The sequence below is a fragment of the Columba livia genome, chromosome 3, assembly GCF_036013475.1.
Source record: "Columba livia isolate bColLiv1 breed racing homer chromosome 3, bColLiv1.pat.W.v2, whole genome shotgun sequence".
Taxonomy (NCBI): domain Eukaryota; kingdom Metazoa; phylum Chordata; class Aves; order Columbiformes; family Columbidae; genus Columba; species Columba livia.
The window spans coordinates 43760803-43776842 of NC_088604.1; the positions used below are offsets into that span (position 1 = coordinate 43760803).

The following is a 16040-nucleotide window of genomic DNA, read 5'->3' on the forward strand; positions in this document are numbered from 1 at the left end:
TGACCCTGAATGCCTGAGCTCAGAAGGACCCCAGAGCAGAGAAGAGTTGTGGTGGTTAAGCTGTTGCACAGTGGCTCATGGTGTTATGGTTCAATTTAAGTTAGAGAAGTGGTCCCATGTGAACCTCATGAAGTTCAACAAGGACAAGTGCAAGGACCTGCACCTGGGTCGGTATCAATACAGGCTGAGGGATGAAGTGACTGACAGCAGCCCTGCTGAGAAGGACTTGGGAGTCCTGGTAGATGAAAGATTGGACATGAGGTGGCAATGTGCACTTGCAGCCCAGAAGGCAAATTGTATCTTGGGCTGTATCAAAAGGAGTGTGGACAGTAAGTCGAGGGAGGTGACTCTGCCCCTCTGCTCTGCCCTGGTGAGACCCCACCTGGAGTTCTGCATCCAGCTCTGGAGACCTCAGTACAGGAAAGACATGGACCTGTTGGAGAGGAGCCAGAGGAAGCCACAAAAATTATTGGAGAAATGGAACACCCATCCTATGAGGACAGACTGACACAGTTGGGGTTGTTCAGCCTGGAGAAGAATAGGCTCTGAGGAGACCTTACCCTACTAACTAAAAGGGGCCTATGAGAAAGATGGGGACAGACTTTCCAGCAGGGCCTGTTGCAACAGGACACGGGGTAATGGTTTTAAACTATGGGAGGGGAGAGTCAAGCTAGACGTGAGGAAGAAATTTTTTACAATGAGGGTGGTAAAATACTGAAACAGGTTTCCCAGAGAGGTGGTAGATGCCCCATCCCTGGAGATGTTTTAGGCCAGGCTGGATGGGGCTCTGAGCAACCTGATTGAGTTGAAGATGTCCCTGCTCATTGCAGGGGAACAGGACTAGATGGCCTTTGAAGGCCCCTTCCAACCCAAATTGTTCTATGATTCTGTGGCTGAACTGTACAAGAACACAAGCCCAAGTAATAGCCATCTCTGACATTTGAATGCAGTTTAGCATAACTTATCACTATATTCCTTTGTCATAACATTGCTCTTTGAATATGGTATTTTAAGCACCTAAGGGGAATCGTGTGCCATCCAAGTCAGCAAGCTGGTTTAGCTGAGGCACAGGGGTGCTGTATGCCTTCAGAAAACATGGCAGAGTATTTACAAAGTGGACAACTACTCTTAATTTAAGCCCCTGTGAGTCAGCTCTTCCTGACAGAATAGCGTTTGAGCAGATTCAGGTGTCTTTCTTAGACGCGGTAGCAGTATGTTATCAGTGTCCCTTCATATTTCACAGTATCACAGTATCACAGTATGTTTGGGATTGGAAGGGACCTCAAAAGATCATCTAGTCCAATCCCCCTGCTGGAGCAGGAACGCCTAGGTGAGGTCGCACAGGAACATGTCCAGGTGGGTTTTGAATGTCTCCAGAGAAGGAGACTTCACAACCTCCCTAGGCAGCCTGTTCCAGTGTTCTGTCACCCTCACTGAGAAGAAGTTTTTTCTCAAATTTAAGCGGAACCTCTTGTGTTCCAGCTTGATCCCATTGCCCCTTGTCCTATCATTGTTTGCCACTGAGAAGAGCCTGGCTCCATCCTCATGGCACTCACCCTTTATATATTTATAAGCATTAATAAGGTCCCCCCTTAGTCTCCTCTTCTCCAAACTAAAGAGACCCAGCTCCCTCAGCCTTTCTTCATAAGGGAGGTGCTCCACTCCCTTAGTCATCTTCGTTGCCCTATGCTGGACCCTCTCCAGCAGTTCCCTGTCCTTCTTGAACTGAGGGGCCCAGAACTGGACACAATATTCCAGATGTGGTCTGACCAGGGCGGAGTAGAGGGGAAGGAGGACCTCTCTCGGTCTACTAGCCACCCCCCTTCTAATACACCCCAGGATGCCATTGGCCTTCCTGGCCACAAGGGCACGGTGCTGGCTCATGGTCATCCTGTTGTCCACCAGGACCCCCAGGTCCCTTTCCTCTACACTGCTCTCTAATATGTAATTTCCCAACCTATACTGGAACCCGGGGTTGTTCCTGCCCAGATGCAGGACTCTACACTTTCCCTTGTTAAATTTCATCAGGTTATTCCCTGCCCAACTCTCCAGCCTGTCCAGGTCCCGCTGGATGGCAGCACAGCCTTCTGGTGTGTCAGCCACACCTCCCAGCTTAGTGTCATCAGCAAACTTGCTGATAGTACACTCTATTCCCTCATCTAAATCGTTAATGAATATATTTAATAATATTGGCCCCAGTACTGACCCCTGAGGCACTCCACTAGATACTGGCCTTCAACTAGACTCTGCACCATTGACTACCACTCTCTGGCTTCTCTCCTTAAGCCAGTTTGCAACCCACCACACTAGTCTATTGTCTAGACCACACCTCCTCAACTTAGCTGTGAGGATGCTGTGGGAGACTGTGTCAAAGGCTTTACTGAAGTCAAGGTAGACCACATCCACCGCTCTGCCATCATCCATCCACCTTGTTACATTCTCATAAAAGGCTATGAGGTTGGTCAAGCATGACTTACCCTTGGTAAAGCCATGCTGACTGCCCCTAATAACCCTCTTATCCTTGATATGCCTTGAGATGGCACCAAGGATAAGCTGTTCCATTACTTTCCCAGGGACAGAGGTGAGGCTGACCGGTCTATAATTACCCGGGTCCTCCTTCTTGCCCTTTTTGAAGACTGGAGTGACATTTGCTTTCCTCCAATCCTCGGGGACCTCCCCCGTTTCCCAAGACTTGGCAAAGATGATGGAGAGCGGTCCAGCAATGACTTCAGCCAGCTCCCTCAGCACCCGCGGATGCATCCCATCTGAACCCTTGGATTTATGGATGTCCAGACTATTTAATTGCTCCCTAACCCAGTCCTCATCGACTAAAGCAAACTCTTCCATTGACCTGGCTTCATCCGGGGTCTCAGGGGTACAGGGCTCCCCAGGACAGCCTCTGACAGAGTAGACAGAGACAAAGAAGGCATTCAGTAATTCTGCCTTCTCTGTATCTTCTGCCACCAGGGCACCCACCCCGTTCATCAGTGGGCCTACATTGCCTCTGGTATTAGTTTTATCTGCTATGTATTTGAAAAAGTTCTTTTTGCTGGCATTTGCTGGCATTTTGCTGGCATTTCATAAACTTGACTCAGGATTCAGAGAGAACTTAGGATTCACAGGAATCAAAATAAATGAATTTTACCATGTTTCCTCTCAGTTCTGAGAAATACGCTCATTAGTGAATTCCTGAAAATGTATGCTGTAGAAAACAATCCTTTGTTTTTAAAATGCAGAAAGCCAGACAAAAATTGCATATTGGTAGCTATATTTTAAACAAAAAATCTTCACATAATAAATACATCTTATGCACATTAACTTCAAATTATTTCAGAAAGCTATTTACAATATAAATAATTATAAATGGGAACACTCTGCAAGATATTGTTGACATAGCTAAATTGTGTTTCCTACATTACATTCCAAAGGAAAACTTTTAATTACAGATGTTATGCTACAATGTCACTAGACCCTATACATTGCAAGGCATGGTATTTGAGATGCTGGCAATTTGTGCCTTTTTTTTCCATAAATATAACCCATTGGTTTAAAGCAAACACAAAATGCTTCATTATGTCTCAAGTGCTTTTTTTTTTTTTTTCCTAGATTAGTATGTTTTTAATGCATTGAAATATTTACCTTGAGAAAAAGTTGCAGTGCCTTAAAAGTACTTTTCCTAATAGATGTTATTTCCTTAGAAATGTAAAGGTGCCAATGTCTTATAATGTGTGAGCAAGATTATCTCTTGCATTTCTAAACTTCCCCCTGTATTGGTAGCTGAAAAGAAAAAAAAATAGACGCAGTCCAAATTGCAATAAATAAAAATGTTCAAAAACTGCATTTTAAATCCTAGAACAACAGCAAATCTTGAGAATTCTGGGTGAGAGAGGAATTCAGTTGTGAATACAACCAAACAAAAAGCTTTGTTTCTTCCTGTATTTGATCTTTCCTTTCAAATACAGCTTCATAGATAGTCATAAATTACCTCTTTTCAAAAAGGGATGTATTCCTAGCAACTTAGAGCCAGATTTATCCACAGAATTCTCATATACATAAGCTGAATGCCACAGTGAGGTTTAACCTCCCATAATTTCTTTTCAATTAATAAACATTTTAAGGAAATGTGAAATGGAGTCACTGTTCTGAACAGAAGACTTTTTTTTTTTTGCCTTCACAATAACAGCTAAACCCTCAGCTACACCTCTAGCAGGCTTTACTAATATGAAACCGAAGGTTTAGAGAAAACAAAACAAAACAGCAACAACAACAACAAAAAACCTGTGGGTTTTGTTTTGTTTATTCTGTTGTTGGCTTTTAGGGTGTTTTTTTTCTTCTCAGTGAATACAGCTGGAATATTTAACCATCAATACAAATTGCAAATAAAATAGGCTCTCCTCCACACTGTGGAGGTATCTGGAGCTAATCCAGTATACCTACAGGAAAGCATGTTCATCCACCATTGTTCCTGATAACAAAGCCTGTATTGCCTTTAGACCCTTAGGTGTTTTAAGTAAACTTGCAACTCATGCAGAGCCTGAATCCATTTGCTGCCAGACATTAACTACAGCCACCTTAAAATAGACATAGCTAGGTCTAATCCTGGAACTGTGTGCTATAATCCCCATTATATACAGCTTTGTATGCAGAAGGTCTGAAACCAATGCGTATGCCTCAGCTTTGTTCCTTGACTGAAAGGTTAACTGACCTTTGCGACAGCCAGTCTGATCTGCTGGGGTGGCTGCGCCTTTTCCAGAAATAATATGCAACCTTTTATTTTTTTCCAGCTCACTCAGGATGTTCACATAAATGAACATATGGTGGTTAACATACTTAGGGACATTAATGAATAAATGCTGCATGTCCAGAGATATAAATAAGATCCAGATAAGAATGATTAAAAAGCGTTTAAAATAGCAGAATTTCACTGTATAACCTGTGTCAGTGTTGCAGACACATCAACAAAAGCCGTTTAAATCTTAACAAATACTTCTGGGGCTCTTTAGTGCAGAGAGATGCACTCATTTTAGCAAAGTGTATATAAATAATCTCCATTATAGAGACACGGCCGTTAGAGCTATTACCTTCCATAGTTTCCATACTCACATCCTGAGATTAAAAAAAAAAAAAAAATTGCAAACAAACCCCAAACTTATTGCCATTTCACAACAAATCATCTTTCTTTCCCCTTACATTTATTAAGTAGTACCTTACTCCACAACTATTCCCATTTGAGTCAATGGGACAAATTGCTGAGTAAGGTTCTTCTAATTTAAAAATTGCTTTTCAAATTTGTTCAAAATTATAAACTCCATGCCCCTGGGATGTAATTTTGTCTAAAGAAGAGGGTTCTCTTTTGCTTCTTTAGACAAAAGAGATATATAAAAATCATTATGCACCAAAATCGTAATGCAGCGTTCACTAATATCAGTAAGAAATGCTTTGAAAGAGCTGTGGCCACTCTCTGTATTTGGAGTAGCTACAAAATACTGATTTGGTATCAATAGCAAAACACTATTTTGTTAGAGAAATAATGCAACACAACAATTTATATTGTTTCTGTTCCAAAACACAAACTACATATCTTCTTTAAAGTTATAACCTTTAGCTAATGTGGTACATTTGAAATGTATTTGGTACAAATGCCTTGCATTTTTCAATTTTGCAAAATATCTCATCTCATCTGATTTAGAAAAAGAAGAAACAAAAAAAAAGAATATATCCTTGAAGGATATTAAATGAAAAATTTAATTAAATAAATATGTAATTGAAAGAATAAGCTTTATACCATATTGAAAAGTACGTTATATGAGCTGCAGTGATATTATATGCTATAATTAAGGTTGAAAACTTGCTTGCATGTAGCATGTAGCATGCAGAGAAGTATGTTTACAACTTTCAATGCTTTCTGTCAATTAAGAAGAAATTCCTGGCTGTCTAAAGAAGCAGGATGGCGAATTAGCTGACAAAAGGCATCTGTCTCTAGCAGACTGTGCTGAAGTGCTAAGGAGTGCAGGTTGCTGGAATCCCACGAGTGGAGTGAGCATCAGCCTTTGCTTGTAGCAGAAGATGGCTACACGTGCAGACCTCTCTACTAAGATATTAGTTATTCCATTAATTACAGTGCATTTTGCTGCATTTGTCATTGTGACTAGGACTATTGAAAAGAGGATAAATAACTACAGTTTGGGAAGTTTTATTTTGGGATCACAGTAAATAAGAATGAGGAATTTTTATTGTCTAGCACACCGGCTTTTTTCCTAGGTGAAACCATATAGAGTACAAGCACCTTATATTGTACCTGTTTGTTTTATAGGTCTTCTATTTTTCAAAAGTGCCTGTCAGAATGCAAATACAACAGTGCCCAAACTGTGGTTTTCTGACTGCTTGTGGCCATTACACCATAGACAGTGAACTGCAGCTGGTCTATAGCACTCTATTGCCTTCCAATTAAAAGCTTGATAACAAGAGTGCTTGGTGACCCCAAGAAACTTGGATGCTAAAAAAATCCCATTCATCCAAACGGTTTAGGAAACTCTTCTGTAGTACAAAATAATATTGACACTTAGACTTATTTTTATATGTACTAGTAGGGATAGTATGATACCAGGTGCCTCTACTCTAATTCGCTTGGCAAATTGTATTTTAATACTGTACAATGAGACTCCAAATACAAGTTTATTCATATTATTCATAGGAATAAGTGAAATAAATATGTGTCCAGAACTAGATTTATCAAAAATACTTTTTTATCCCTATGCTTTAGGAATATATACAATTGTTGGGCTGAAATAAGTCCATTTTGGTCCATTCCGTCCTCTGAGTTAACAGTTATTGAAGGTTTTCTTTCCATCAATTATTTGCCTTGTTTTTATCTCAAAAGAAACAAACAAACAAAAATCTCTAACTGCTTCTCTTTATGACCTTTGTTATTTATTTGGCAGTTAGTCAAATAATCTTCTAGCCAAATCATTTTGTTCTCATTTTGCCTTGGCTAACATTCAATGCCCTGTCTCTCATTTCTGCCGCTAGTTCAAATAGTTTTAGACCATTATTTATCTCTCGTCTCTGAAGAGCTTGGTGCATACACCAGTGGCATTCCCCCTTAGTCTTTTCCTTTACAAAGATGACGGACCCAGTTTATTTAAAGTTTTTATTAGATCTTTCAGTCTCTTTATCTTTTGCTGAGCTCTGCTCCACCTTTTCTATTATGAGCTTTAGATAATAAAGACCAGACTGTGTTGCTCTTCCTTTTGTTCAACGTACATTTCAGCAGGAGTGATCGCACTGCAGTCAACAGAGATTGCTTATGGAGTAAGGTACTACTCAATTCAAGATTCACAATCTGCCTTGGAGTGATCAGGACTATACACAATATTCCAAGTTCAGAGAGGTAATTTCCTCTGCTTTCAAGTAGATCTCTACCTACGTACGTGGCTTATAATGTTATTATTTAGCTTTTGCTTCTGATTAGTTTTATTTGAAAATAGATATTTTTAACCCACCCATAGCATGCTGGTTTATATTTATTTCCATTGATGACTCAGTCCCATATGTCAAACTTCTTAATGTTACAAATGAAGCAAGGCTTAGTGCTAATCTCATTTTAGTAACCACCTCAAGTTCTCTCACCTTCACATTGGTATAATAGGGAGGGGCAGTCCTGCTCCCATTTCAGTCAACTTTGAGACTTTGTATAAATGCCATACAAAGAAGGACAGGCTTAGTAATTGTGCCTACAAATGCCCTATTTTACCTTTTTTTTTTTAGCATATGCTTTTTATTTACTGTTTTCCAGTCAATTAGTATCTCTTTGTTCATGAGATTATTAAAAATTGCAAAAAGTTTCCCTGTCTCTTTTGATGTCTTCTATAACTCTAGGACAGGCCTTGATAATATCAACATTCTTAATACAATTGAAGTTCTTGGAATCCTGATTTCCCTCTATATTTTTTATGTACATGACTGATTTTGATATCCCTAATATGTTCTGGCATTCATTAAATTTTCTGCTGCAAGCTAGAAAAGAATGCATATCCCTTTTTCAAAGTCATACCTATTATTTTACTATATCTCAGAGAGGGCAGTTACAATTTTCTATACTTTCTTAATTTACTCCAAAACTGCATGCAGAAGTAGCACAAATCACCATACATTTTTTTGTATATTCTCACCTCTCATGTTTTTACACTTACATAATTGCCTTTTTTTTTAACCGCAAAATTTCTATGAATCTATTGAGTTCCTTTTGTGTTTCAAATTAATTCTTAATTATTCAGCCACGTAGAACCACTTTTCCTTATTTTATAATTATTAATAAATGGCATACATAGCCATAGGGCTAAATGCATTTATCTTGCACCACTCTTCATTCCAGCCCGTTCTCCCTGTTTCTGCTGACAATTTTCTTCCATTTCGCTCCACTACCCACCTTGTGTGACCTTTCCAAAATGTGAGCACAGTCTCTCATCTCTACATCAAGACAACCAAACCCTATGTATTTCTCAAAACTACACTGAGAAAGGCCCTTTTTCTTTTAAATACAGTAGAAGTAAATATTGATTGTACTAATCATAAGGATACTGCTAATTTGACTCCTTTCAGATCAAGCGTATGTAAATAGCTATGCATGTGAGTACACAAGGAAATTACAATTCTGAGGTGTTCTTTTTTCTTTCTCCCCTTTTTGATTTTGTATTTGTTAGCCATGGATGCCTTATTCCATGAAGCAGAGTAACACACGTGGCCATTAGGGAATAAACAGATCACCAGAAGCACACATTTTGATGTGTATTTTGAAGGAACACATTCCAACTTTCTGCATAAAAAGAGTGCATAGCAGTTTTGTTGGCTGGAACATGTGGGGCACACAGAGTTCAGAAGACCTGCCCTTGGCAGCATTTCCAAAAACCACCTCTTACACAATGAGCATAAATTGCTCTGCTGGCCTGCCCCAAGCACTCCCTGCCTAGACCTCTTCCATTCTTCTGACCTTGCATGGCACTAGCTTTGAGTTTAGTTCCATTCACTCTAACCCTGCATGCCAGTGCATTTTTATTTTTCAAAAGTAATGTGTGTCAACTAACTCTTCCCCCCAAACCTTAGATTATTCTTTCTAGTGCACTGTGGTATATCAAATGCTGGTAACGACAAGGGCATGAAAACATATAATATCTTCCAATTCGATCTCAAAGGTTATTTTTTAAAGCACAAAAGTTTTTAGAAAAAAAATGTCAGCTTCCATTGGTTATTATAACAGATGTCCCCTTGTGTCCTTGTGCTGGATCTTGCTGCATCCTTAAGTGAGAAGTCACATCAAAGTGTGATCCATTACAGCCTAGTGAATAGTTTCTAATGGTTTCAGTGTCATATAAATGCTCCAGGGCATACCCAGTTAATGTGTAAGCGTGTTTATCAAAGTACTGCCTGTGGGAGCTGTAATAACTTGGAGAGGCTGCTGGGTGGTCCCCTGGGGTTTGATGAGGGGACATGTCTGAATGCAGGTAGTCTTTAGCTAGCACCAAGCTAGATTTTGATATCCTGTCAGAATTGGGGCTGCTTATCCTAGACAGTGCTGTGGGGCTGTTGTCATAGTCATTTTCATGTGGGCTCATAATCTTTCCGTCCCGTTGCTGGATGTGTTCACAGGGAGGAGTGTTGGCAACCATTGGGACACGGCAGACATCCCCTGCCAACTGCTGCTGAGGGTAGTTGGCAAAACAGATAGCATGCTTCTTCCCCGTGCCATTAATGGACACCAGTGGATCAGGGGTTGTTTTCCGCAGCTGTAGTCTGTTTTCTTCCTCTTTAATCATTTGCTGGGTGGCTCTTATTAGAGTTTCAATTTTACTGGGCTCATGTGGGCTGCTCTGATATTGCTCAGCACGGTATCGGTCACCTGATTCACTGGCAGAGCCAGGATCAGGAGAGCTAACAACACTGTCCTCATCCCAGTGTCCTCTCCCTAGGAAAGAGAGAAAGGGGAGAAGCATTGAGGTTGAAGGAGGCAAGCAATCTTGAAGAACAAGTACTCCAAATGTTATTTTACAAACAGAAAACAAAGACAGAGGCAAGTGACTCTTAACAAAGTAATGAAAAATGACCATGGTAGACCCCTTGTTTTTCAGTGACAAAGTCGAGTTTCCAGTGTCTACGTGTGGAAGAAATAATGCAGCTGAAAATATACAAAGAAGAGATCTAAGCACCTCAACGCAGACATTCAGTGCCATCTAAGATGGTCTAGGCTAACCAAGCATATGCATGAGCCCAGCAGATACAGCACCAACTCTACAGGAATTCTGTGTCTCATGGAGCAGCTAGAGGCCAAGGCAGGGTACCCTAGGACACATCAAAGTGCCCTTAATACAGATGCTCAGGCCCCTGATCCCGCACTATCTCTTTGCACCAGCAAAGTTTGAGTGAATTTGGACTGTGGTGAAAACAAAAATCTCAAGAAATTAAAAGTGTACGTGACTCTGCTGTGTCTTCTTAGCCCTTTTCAAGAGCTAAAACACAGACAAATACAGTATTGTGGAATAGTTTGTGGCCCCATTGTGACTTGATGCAGGTTATACCACAATAAATAGAAGTAATGATGCAGTTATTCTTCTTTAGAAGCGTAAGAACCCATAGCTGGTAGACAGGATTACTGGGAAAACATTATATCACACACAAATATTTACTGTAAAAATTTTAAGAATGGGAAACCTATATTTTGATGGATTATTTTAGTAGAAAATATTTTGTGAGGTTTTTTTGTGTTTTGTTTTGTTTTGTTTGTTTTTTGGTTTTTGGTTTTTGGTTTTGTTTTTTTTTTTAATGCTGGAATCTATCCTTAAAACCTTATACTCTGATTTTTGGGTCAGTTGCAATCTTTCAACTCTCAGCCTACCCTTTAGACTCAAGGACCTTTGAATCTATCCAAATCCAAGATCAGCCTTTTTCTGTGAATTTTTGCTCAGCTTCAGCCTCTGAAGACATGCTAATGCACTGAGGTTGCAACCTGCCAGACACCAAGCAAGGCTTCAGGTTTTGTGCTGAAAGGATGGAGAGACTCAAATTGACTAAAAGTTATAGCTGGGGAGAAATGTCTGAAACCAAAAGTAATGTTTATTTGAATTACCAATTTTAAATAAAAGTAAACAGCAAAACTTACAGAATCTGATGATAACCAGGACAGAGCAAAGAAGTCATTTGGAGAAAAATTTCTCCAAATACTTTAAAGGTTTTTTTAATATCTAGCTTGGGTTTAGTTCTAACTAATTTTGTGCTAGATATATTCTATCCAAAGTACTTTGATATTAAGTCAAATAAATAACAGATTTCTATCGAGTGTATAAAATTGTTCCTATTTTTAAGATTATCCTTAAGATCCACCAATCAGATGTTCCCACCTTAATTTTACAGGCTAAAAAATATACAACAAAATTATATTTTGCTGCATATAAGCCAGACTGTCAAACTCAAATTGAACTGCAAGTATTTCTCATCTCCATAGGTGCAATGTCTGAGACAAGGACATGCATCGAGAGTCTCATTTGCTGCCTCTCACATAAACAGCTGCATGCTTATGTCATGTTGCTTTATCTGACATGGTGCCACTTCTGAAAAACCTTGTCTCTTACCATGAATCCTGTGCACTGACGTTATGTGGGGCATGCTGTTTTCATATGCTTCTCTGCTCTCAGGGGACGACTTAGTCAGGGGCAATGCTGAACGAGAACCCCACCAGCTCTCCCTTCCCGGCTGTGGGGTGCCAAGGAAATACCGACCAGCTTCACATCTGCCTCCTTCACAGGCCTGAGTATGGAAGTGTCTGTCATCAGCCAGCCTGGAGTGATCAAGTGCAAAACCATAGCAGAGAGCACTGCGGTCTGAGTACTGTCTGTAGGCGCAGGAAACATCGTGGTGCTGGGAGCTCGGTCTGTCCGCAGGCTCCAGTAGCTGAGGAGAAGCTGTGTCTGTCAGGGGGCTCCCGCCCCACTGGCTCTCGTGGTCAGACTCAGATCTCTCAGTGTGAAATCCAGAATACTGCAAAACAGGAGAAGCAGCATGGAAATTACTGCGCCTGAGTGAAATCTGTGAGTAACTGCACTGAAAAGGCAGAGTATGTGTGTTATGGGGTGTTTTCTGTGAGCAAGCTCACACATCTGCACCTTCTGATTGGACTTCTAGTCCTTTCCTGTACAACACTGTAATGAGCCCGCAGATGACAGGACAGACCTCATGAAAGTCTAAAACATCCCATGTCAACCCTTAATAACCATCTCCTTTATGATGTGTAATATTAGGCTCTGCAACATCAATGTTGCGATTCAATATTTTTTTAATATGTCCAGGTTTTTCTTATTGCTTTGAAAGCCGGTGCTTTTGCTCAGCAATAGTGCTCCAGTGCTCCCTGGCAAAACGCTTCCAAAAGGGACTGAAATAACACCACTCCTGGAGCACCTTAACATATTAAACTGAAACTGAAGGTATTCAAAGTTCTTTTTCTAAGGGTTCCCTCTCTTTTCCTCATATTTTGTTGCTGATGTGTTTTTTTTTTCTTACAAAGAGTTGTATCTTGGAACTCTACCCTCCTAATATTAGGGAAAAGAAAGCTTCCTGTAGATTCTAGGACTACCAACACTACCACAGAGTAAAGCTCCAAAGTGATGGTAGATGAGTAAGAAGCCAAAAATGACAGCTCTGTTACAATGTGGGAACAAGGAAAATCCAGAAACTGTTTGCCAGAAAAGGCAATCTCTAGCCAAAGCAGGCAGAGTGGGCATTTTGGCAGCCCTGTTTAAGCAGGGCCTTCCCTACACAGAAGATGAAGTCAGCAGGTGGTTGGAAAAGCAGACAGAGTAGGAGCATGAGCGTTTGGTTAGAGAGAAGTAAGGGTTAAGTTAAATGTCACAAATTGCTAGATATTCATAACGAATGTTTCAAACTTGCAGATACTTTCTGGGGAAAAAGAAAAAAATGAAAAAAAAAAAAAAGGAAAGAAAGAAAGAAAGAAAGAAAGAAAGAAGGTTATTAAACCTCCTAGGATTTAGCTATCTCATTTTAAAATCTTTTTATTTATTGGAACTGTCCAACTCCATGGAATATCTTTAAATCAATTTCACCCACGATTATAGATTGGGATGAGACCAAAGCTGTACATGCTCACCTCTTCAGTACTGAACACTTGTGTCACAAATCAATGTATTACAATATGAAACCCTGGAATTCTCCCCTTCCATCACTCACCTTCCAGATGCCCACTCTGTCTTTTCTTTTAATAGGCATTAGGCCTCTGTCTCCTGAAAACATAAGTTTACCTTCCTTTTCATTAGATTGAGTTGCTATGAAACTCCTCATTATCAGCCTAGATCAAGGTTTTGTGCACTTACCAATTGAAAGTACTGACCAGATGTTTGACTTACAGAAACTTAAACCATCTGTGCAACATCAGTAGTGGAACTACTTCAGTTTTGGCATTTAATTGGGTATTTTTTCAGTATCCCAGTTCATATTTATGAACACTGTTTGTTAACGCAAGGGGTTATTTAAAGGTAAAAAGAAAGGGTCATGGCTTTGAGGAGCTCGATTATATTTTGTTATATAGTTGTCAGAAGAATACCCACAGGCAAAAAGCCTACCAAGTAGATATGGAGGAGGCCAGAAAGTTAGTACCACCATATTCAGCACAAAGTCTCAGAGATGAAAGGATAAATATGATTTTGCTTGGAGGTAAGATAGCTACAGAGCAACAAAAGAATTATATTAAATGTCAGTAACCCACTGTAAGTTAACTAGGAACTTTGTTCAGCCATCATAGTGTTATGTGACCAACTGTAAAGTCTGATTCTTCTATTATAATTTCAAATCTAATGCTTAGATCTGCTTAATCACGAAGATATCTTCGTAAGTATAAAGTGAATTATTGTAAACTTTTGACAAATATATTTAGATGAAATTAAGATTTCAATTAAAACTTTAAAATTATTAATAAAATTCTGACTCTTAAATTTTAGTTAAAAAGGAAATTCACAAAAAGAAAACTACTTCTGTACCTATTCTTAATTTCAGAATTATTTTAAGTGCTCTTTTTGAGTTTGATTTTTATAAACTAGATTTCCTCTTTTTTTTTTCAATCTTGAACCTGACCACAAGGATTCAATTGCACAGGCCTTCATGCACTTTTCTTAAAGAAAGGGAAAACATTTCAAAGGATACACGTTCAGTATATCAGAAATGCACCATGTAATGTCATATAACCGTTTAGCTAAGACCAACAATACTTCATGCATATTTGTACTTGATGTAAATGATGATTATTTGAGATTTGACCCGTAGCAGCTACGAGGCTATAGACAGAACTAAATTAACACAGTGAATTGCTTGTGGACCACTTTGTCTACTGTGGTTTGATATGGCTGCTTATTCTTAAGGTACAACATAAGCAAACATAGGCCAAGAATATGTCTAATTCCCTTTAAAGCTAATCACATCTCTATTTGGCATCACCAGGCCGCCTCTACCACTGCAGTCCTACCGCTGCCTCTTCTGGGAGTCTGATGTTGACAGGTGGAGACTCCAAATACGGGCATGCGTGACATGTTGACGGGGAGAAATGAAAGGATGATCAAAGATACTGCTTTGCTGAAACAGGAGTTGGAAACACTATCTCTCAAGTCAGAATTAGGCTCCCACATGTCAAGTGATGAAAGACCATAGAAAATGGAATCAGATTTAATGAAAATTATGATCAATTAAAATTAATGAAAATACATACATCTTTTTAATCCAAATCCTTCCTCACCAGAAGTGTTTTCCTTGCTGCTAATTTTTGCCTTCTGACTCCTATCAGGCAGAAATTATTATTTTTGCATTTTTTTGACAAAGTTCAACCAGCAGACAGAAGTTAAACATGATAAAGAACTTCAGACAGGCAACATCTGAAATCACTTCAGGTGATTTCTGAATTGTCTTCTGGCATAAACAACAACAATAAATGAGTTAAATTGTCCTCCAGCTGGTTTATGGAAACAGAATTGCCACCTCCAGATGCAGAAATGTCTTCCAGGCTGCTAATCCAGTGTACCATCGCAGTGAGAGTACAAGAGCAGGATTAGCACTGACAGAGAAAAGGGTTATAGGCCATCATTGATGCTCTTTTCACTCGAAACAAAACAAAACAAAACAAAATCCACAAAACAAACAAAAACTTCAGGAGAGCTGAATTGGCAGGGAAATAGGAAAATATCAATTCCACACCTAAGAAAAGCTTATTTTATGAAAGCCCATGGACAGCTGACAGTGGTAGTATTTTGGGGGTGATTTTCTTTTTCCTGACCTTTCATTCCTGCAGGTGTCCCGCTGGCTTGAGCTCTCATCCTGTCGTATGCAGCAACATCAGTCTGCTCTACACACCATGCCAGATGCTCAAACAATAGATGTTATAGAGATCTGATTTTTCTGGCAGCCTACTCAGGTTTTTATCATTATAAACATTAAATATATGGTGAAACCCTCTCAGAGCCCTCTTTTCCATGAAAAACTTTCACTACATCAGCATCAGCAGCTTTCCTCTTGATTTGTGTCTTAGCCATGAGAAAAAACATCACAGATGCAGGCTGCATTGTACTAAGAACATATGCATGCTTTTAAATCACTTTTATCTTACTTTTTACTAATGTAATCCTGAAATGTAAAATATGTTCTTTTTGCATTCACTGTTATAGGCAGAACAGATGGTGAAAGGCTTAGATTAAAGTAATACAGCATGTCCATTAAAATAACCCCCACTGCTGGTGACTCTTCACTAGATCAGGAGTTATGTTTACTATAAAAAGAGGGGTTTGCTTTGCTTTTGAATACACTGGAAGTTGCCAAAGCTTTAGCCTACGGGAAGAAATAAATGAAAACAGTAATAATAATAATACTAAAAAGTTGACTAGAATTCAGCCTGATTCTGTGATCTTTACCCCATTGTGTGATATTGCAGAATTAATCCAGATTATCTGTTTAGAGGAGCTGTAAAATCTATTTACCTCCAAAACCAGGTGGATTAATAT

The 16040-nt window shown here is 39.4% G+C and overlaps 1 protein-coding gene across 1 annotated transcript in view; it reads right to left on the minus strand.

Annotated features, from left to right (window-relative positions):
* Window positions 1–3003: 3003 nt before the first annotated feature.
* The window catches only part of SIM1 (SIM bHLH transcription factor 1), a 51960-nt gene continuing 38923 nt past the window's right edge, over window positions 3004–16040 (minus strand). Inside the window, exons 10-11 of the mRNA XM_005510562.3 lie at window positions 11622–12027; window positions 3004–9961 (exon numbers count right to left, since the gene is read on the minus strand). Of these exons, the coding sequence (XP_005510619.1) occupies window positions 9231–9961; window positions 11622–12027 (1137 nt within the window). The 3' untranslated portion in view covers window positions 3004–9230. The remainder of the gene's footprint in view (window positions 9962–11621; window positions 12028–16040) is intronic.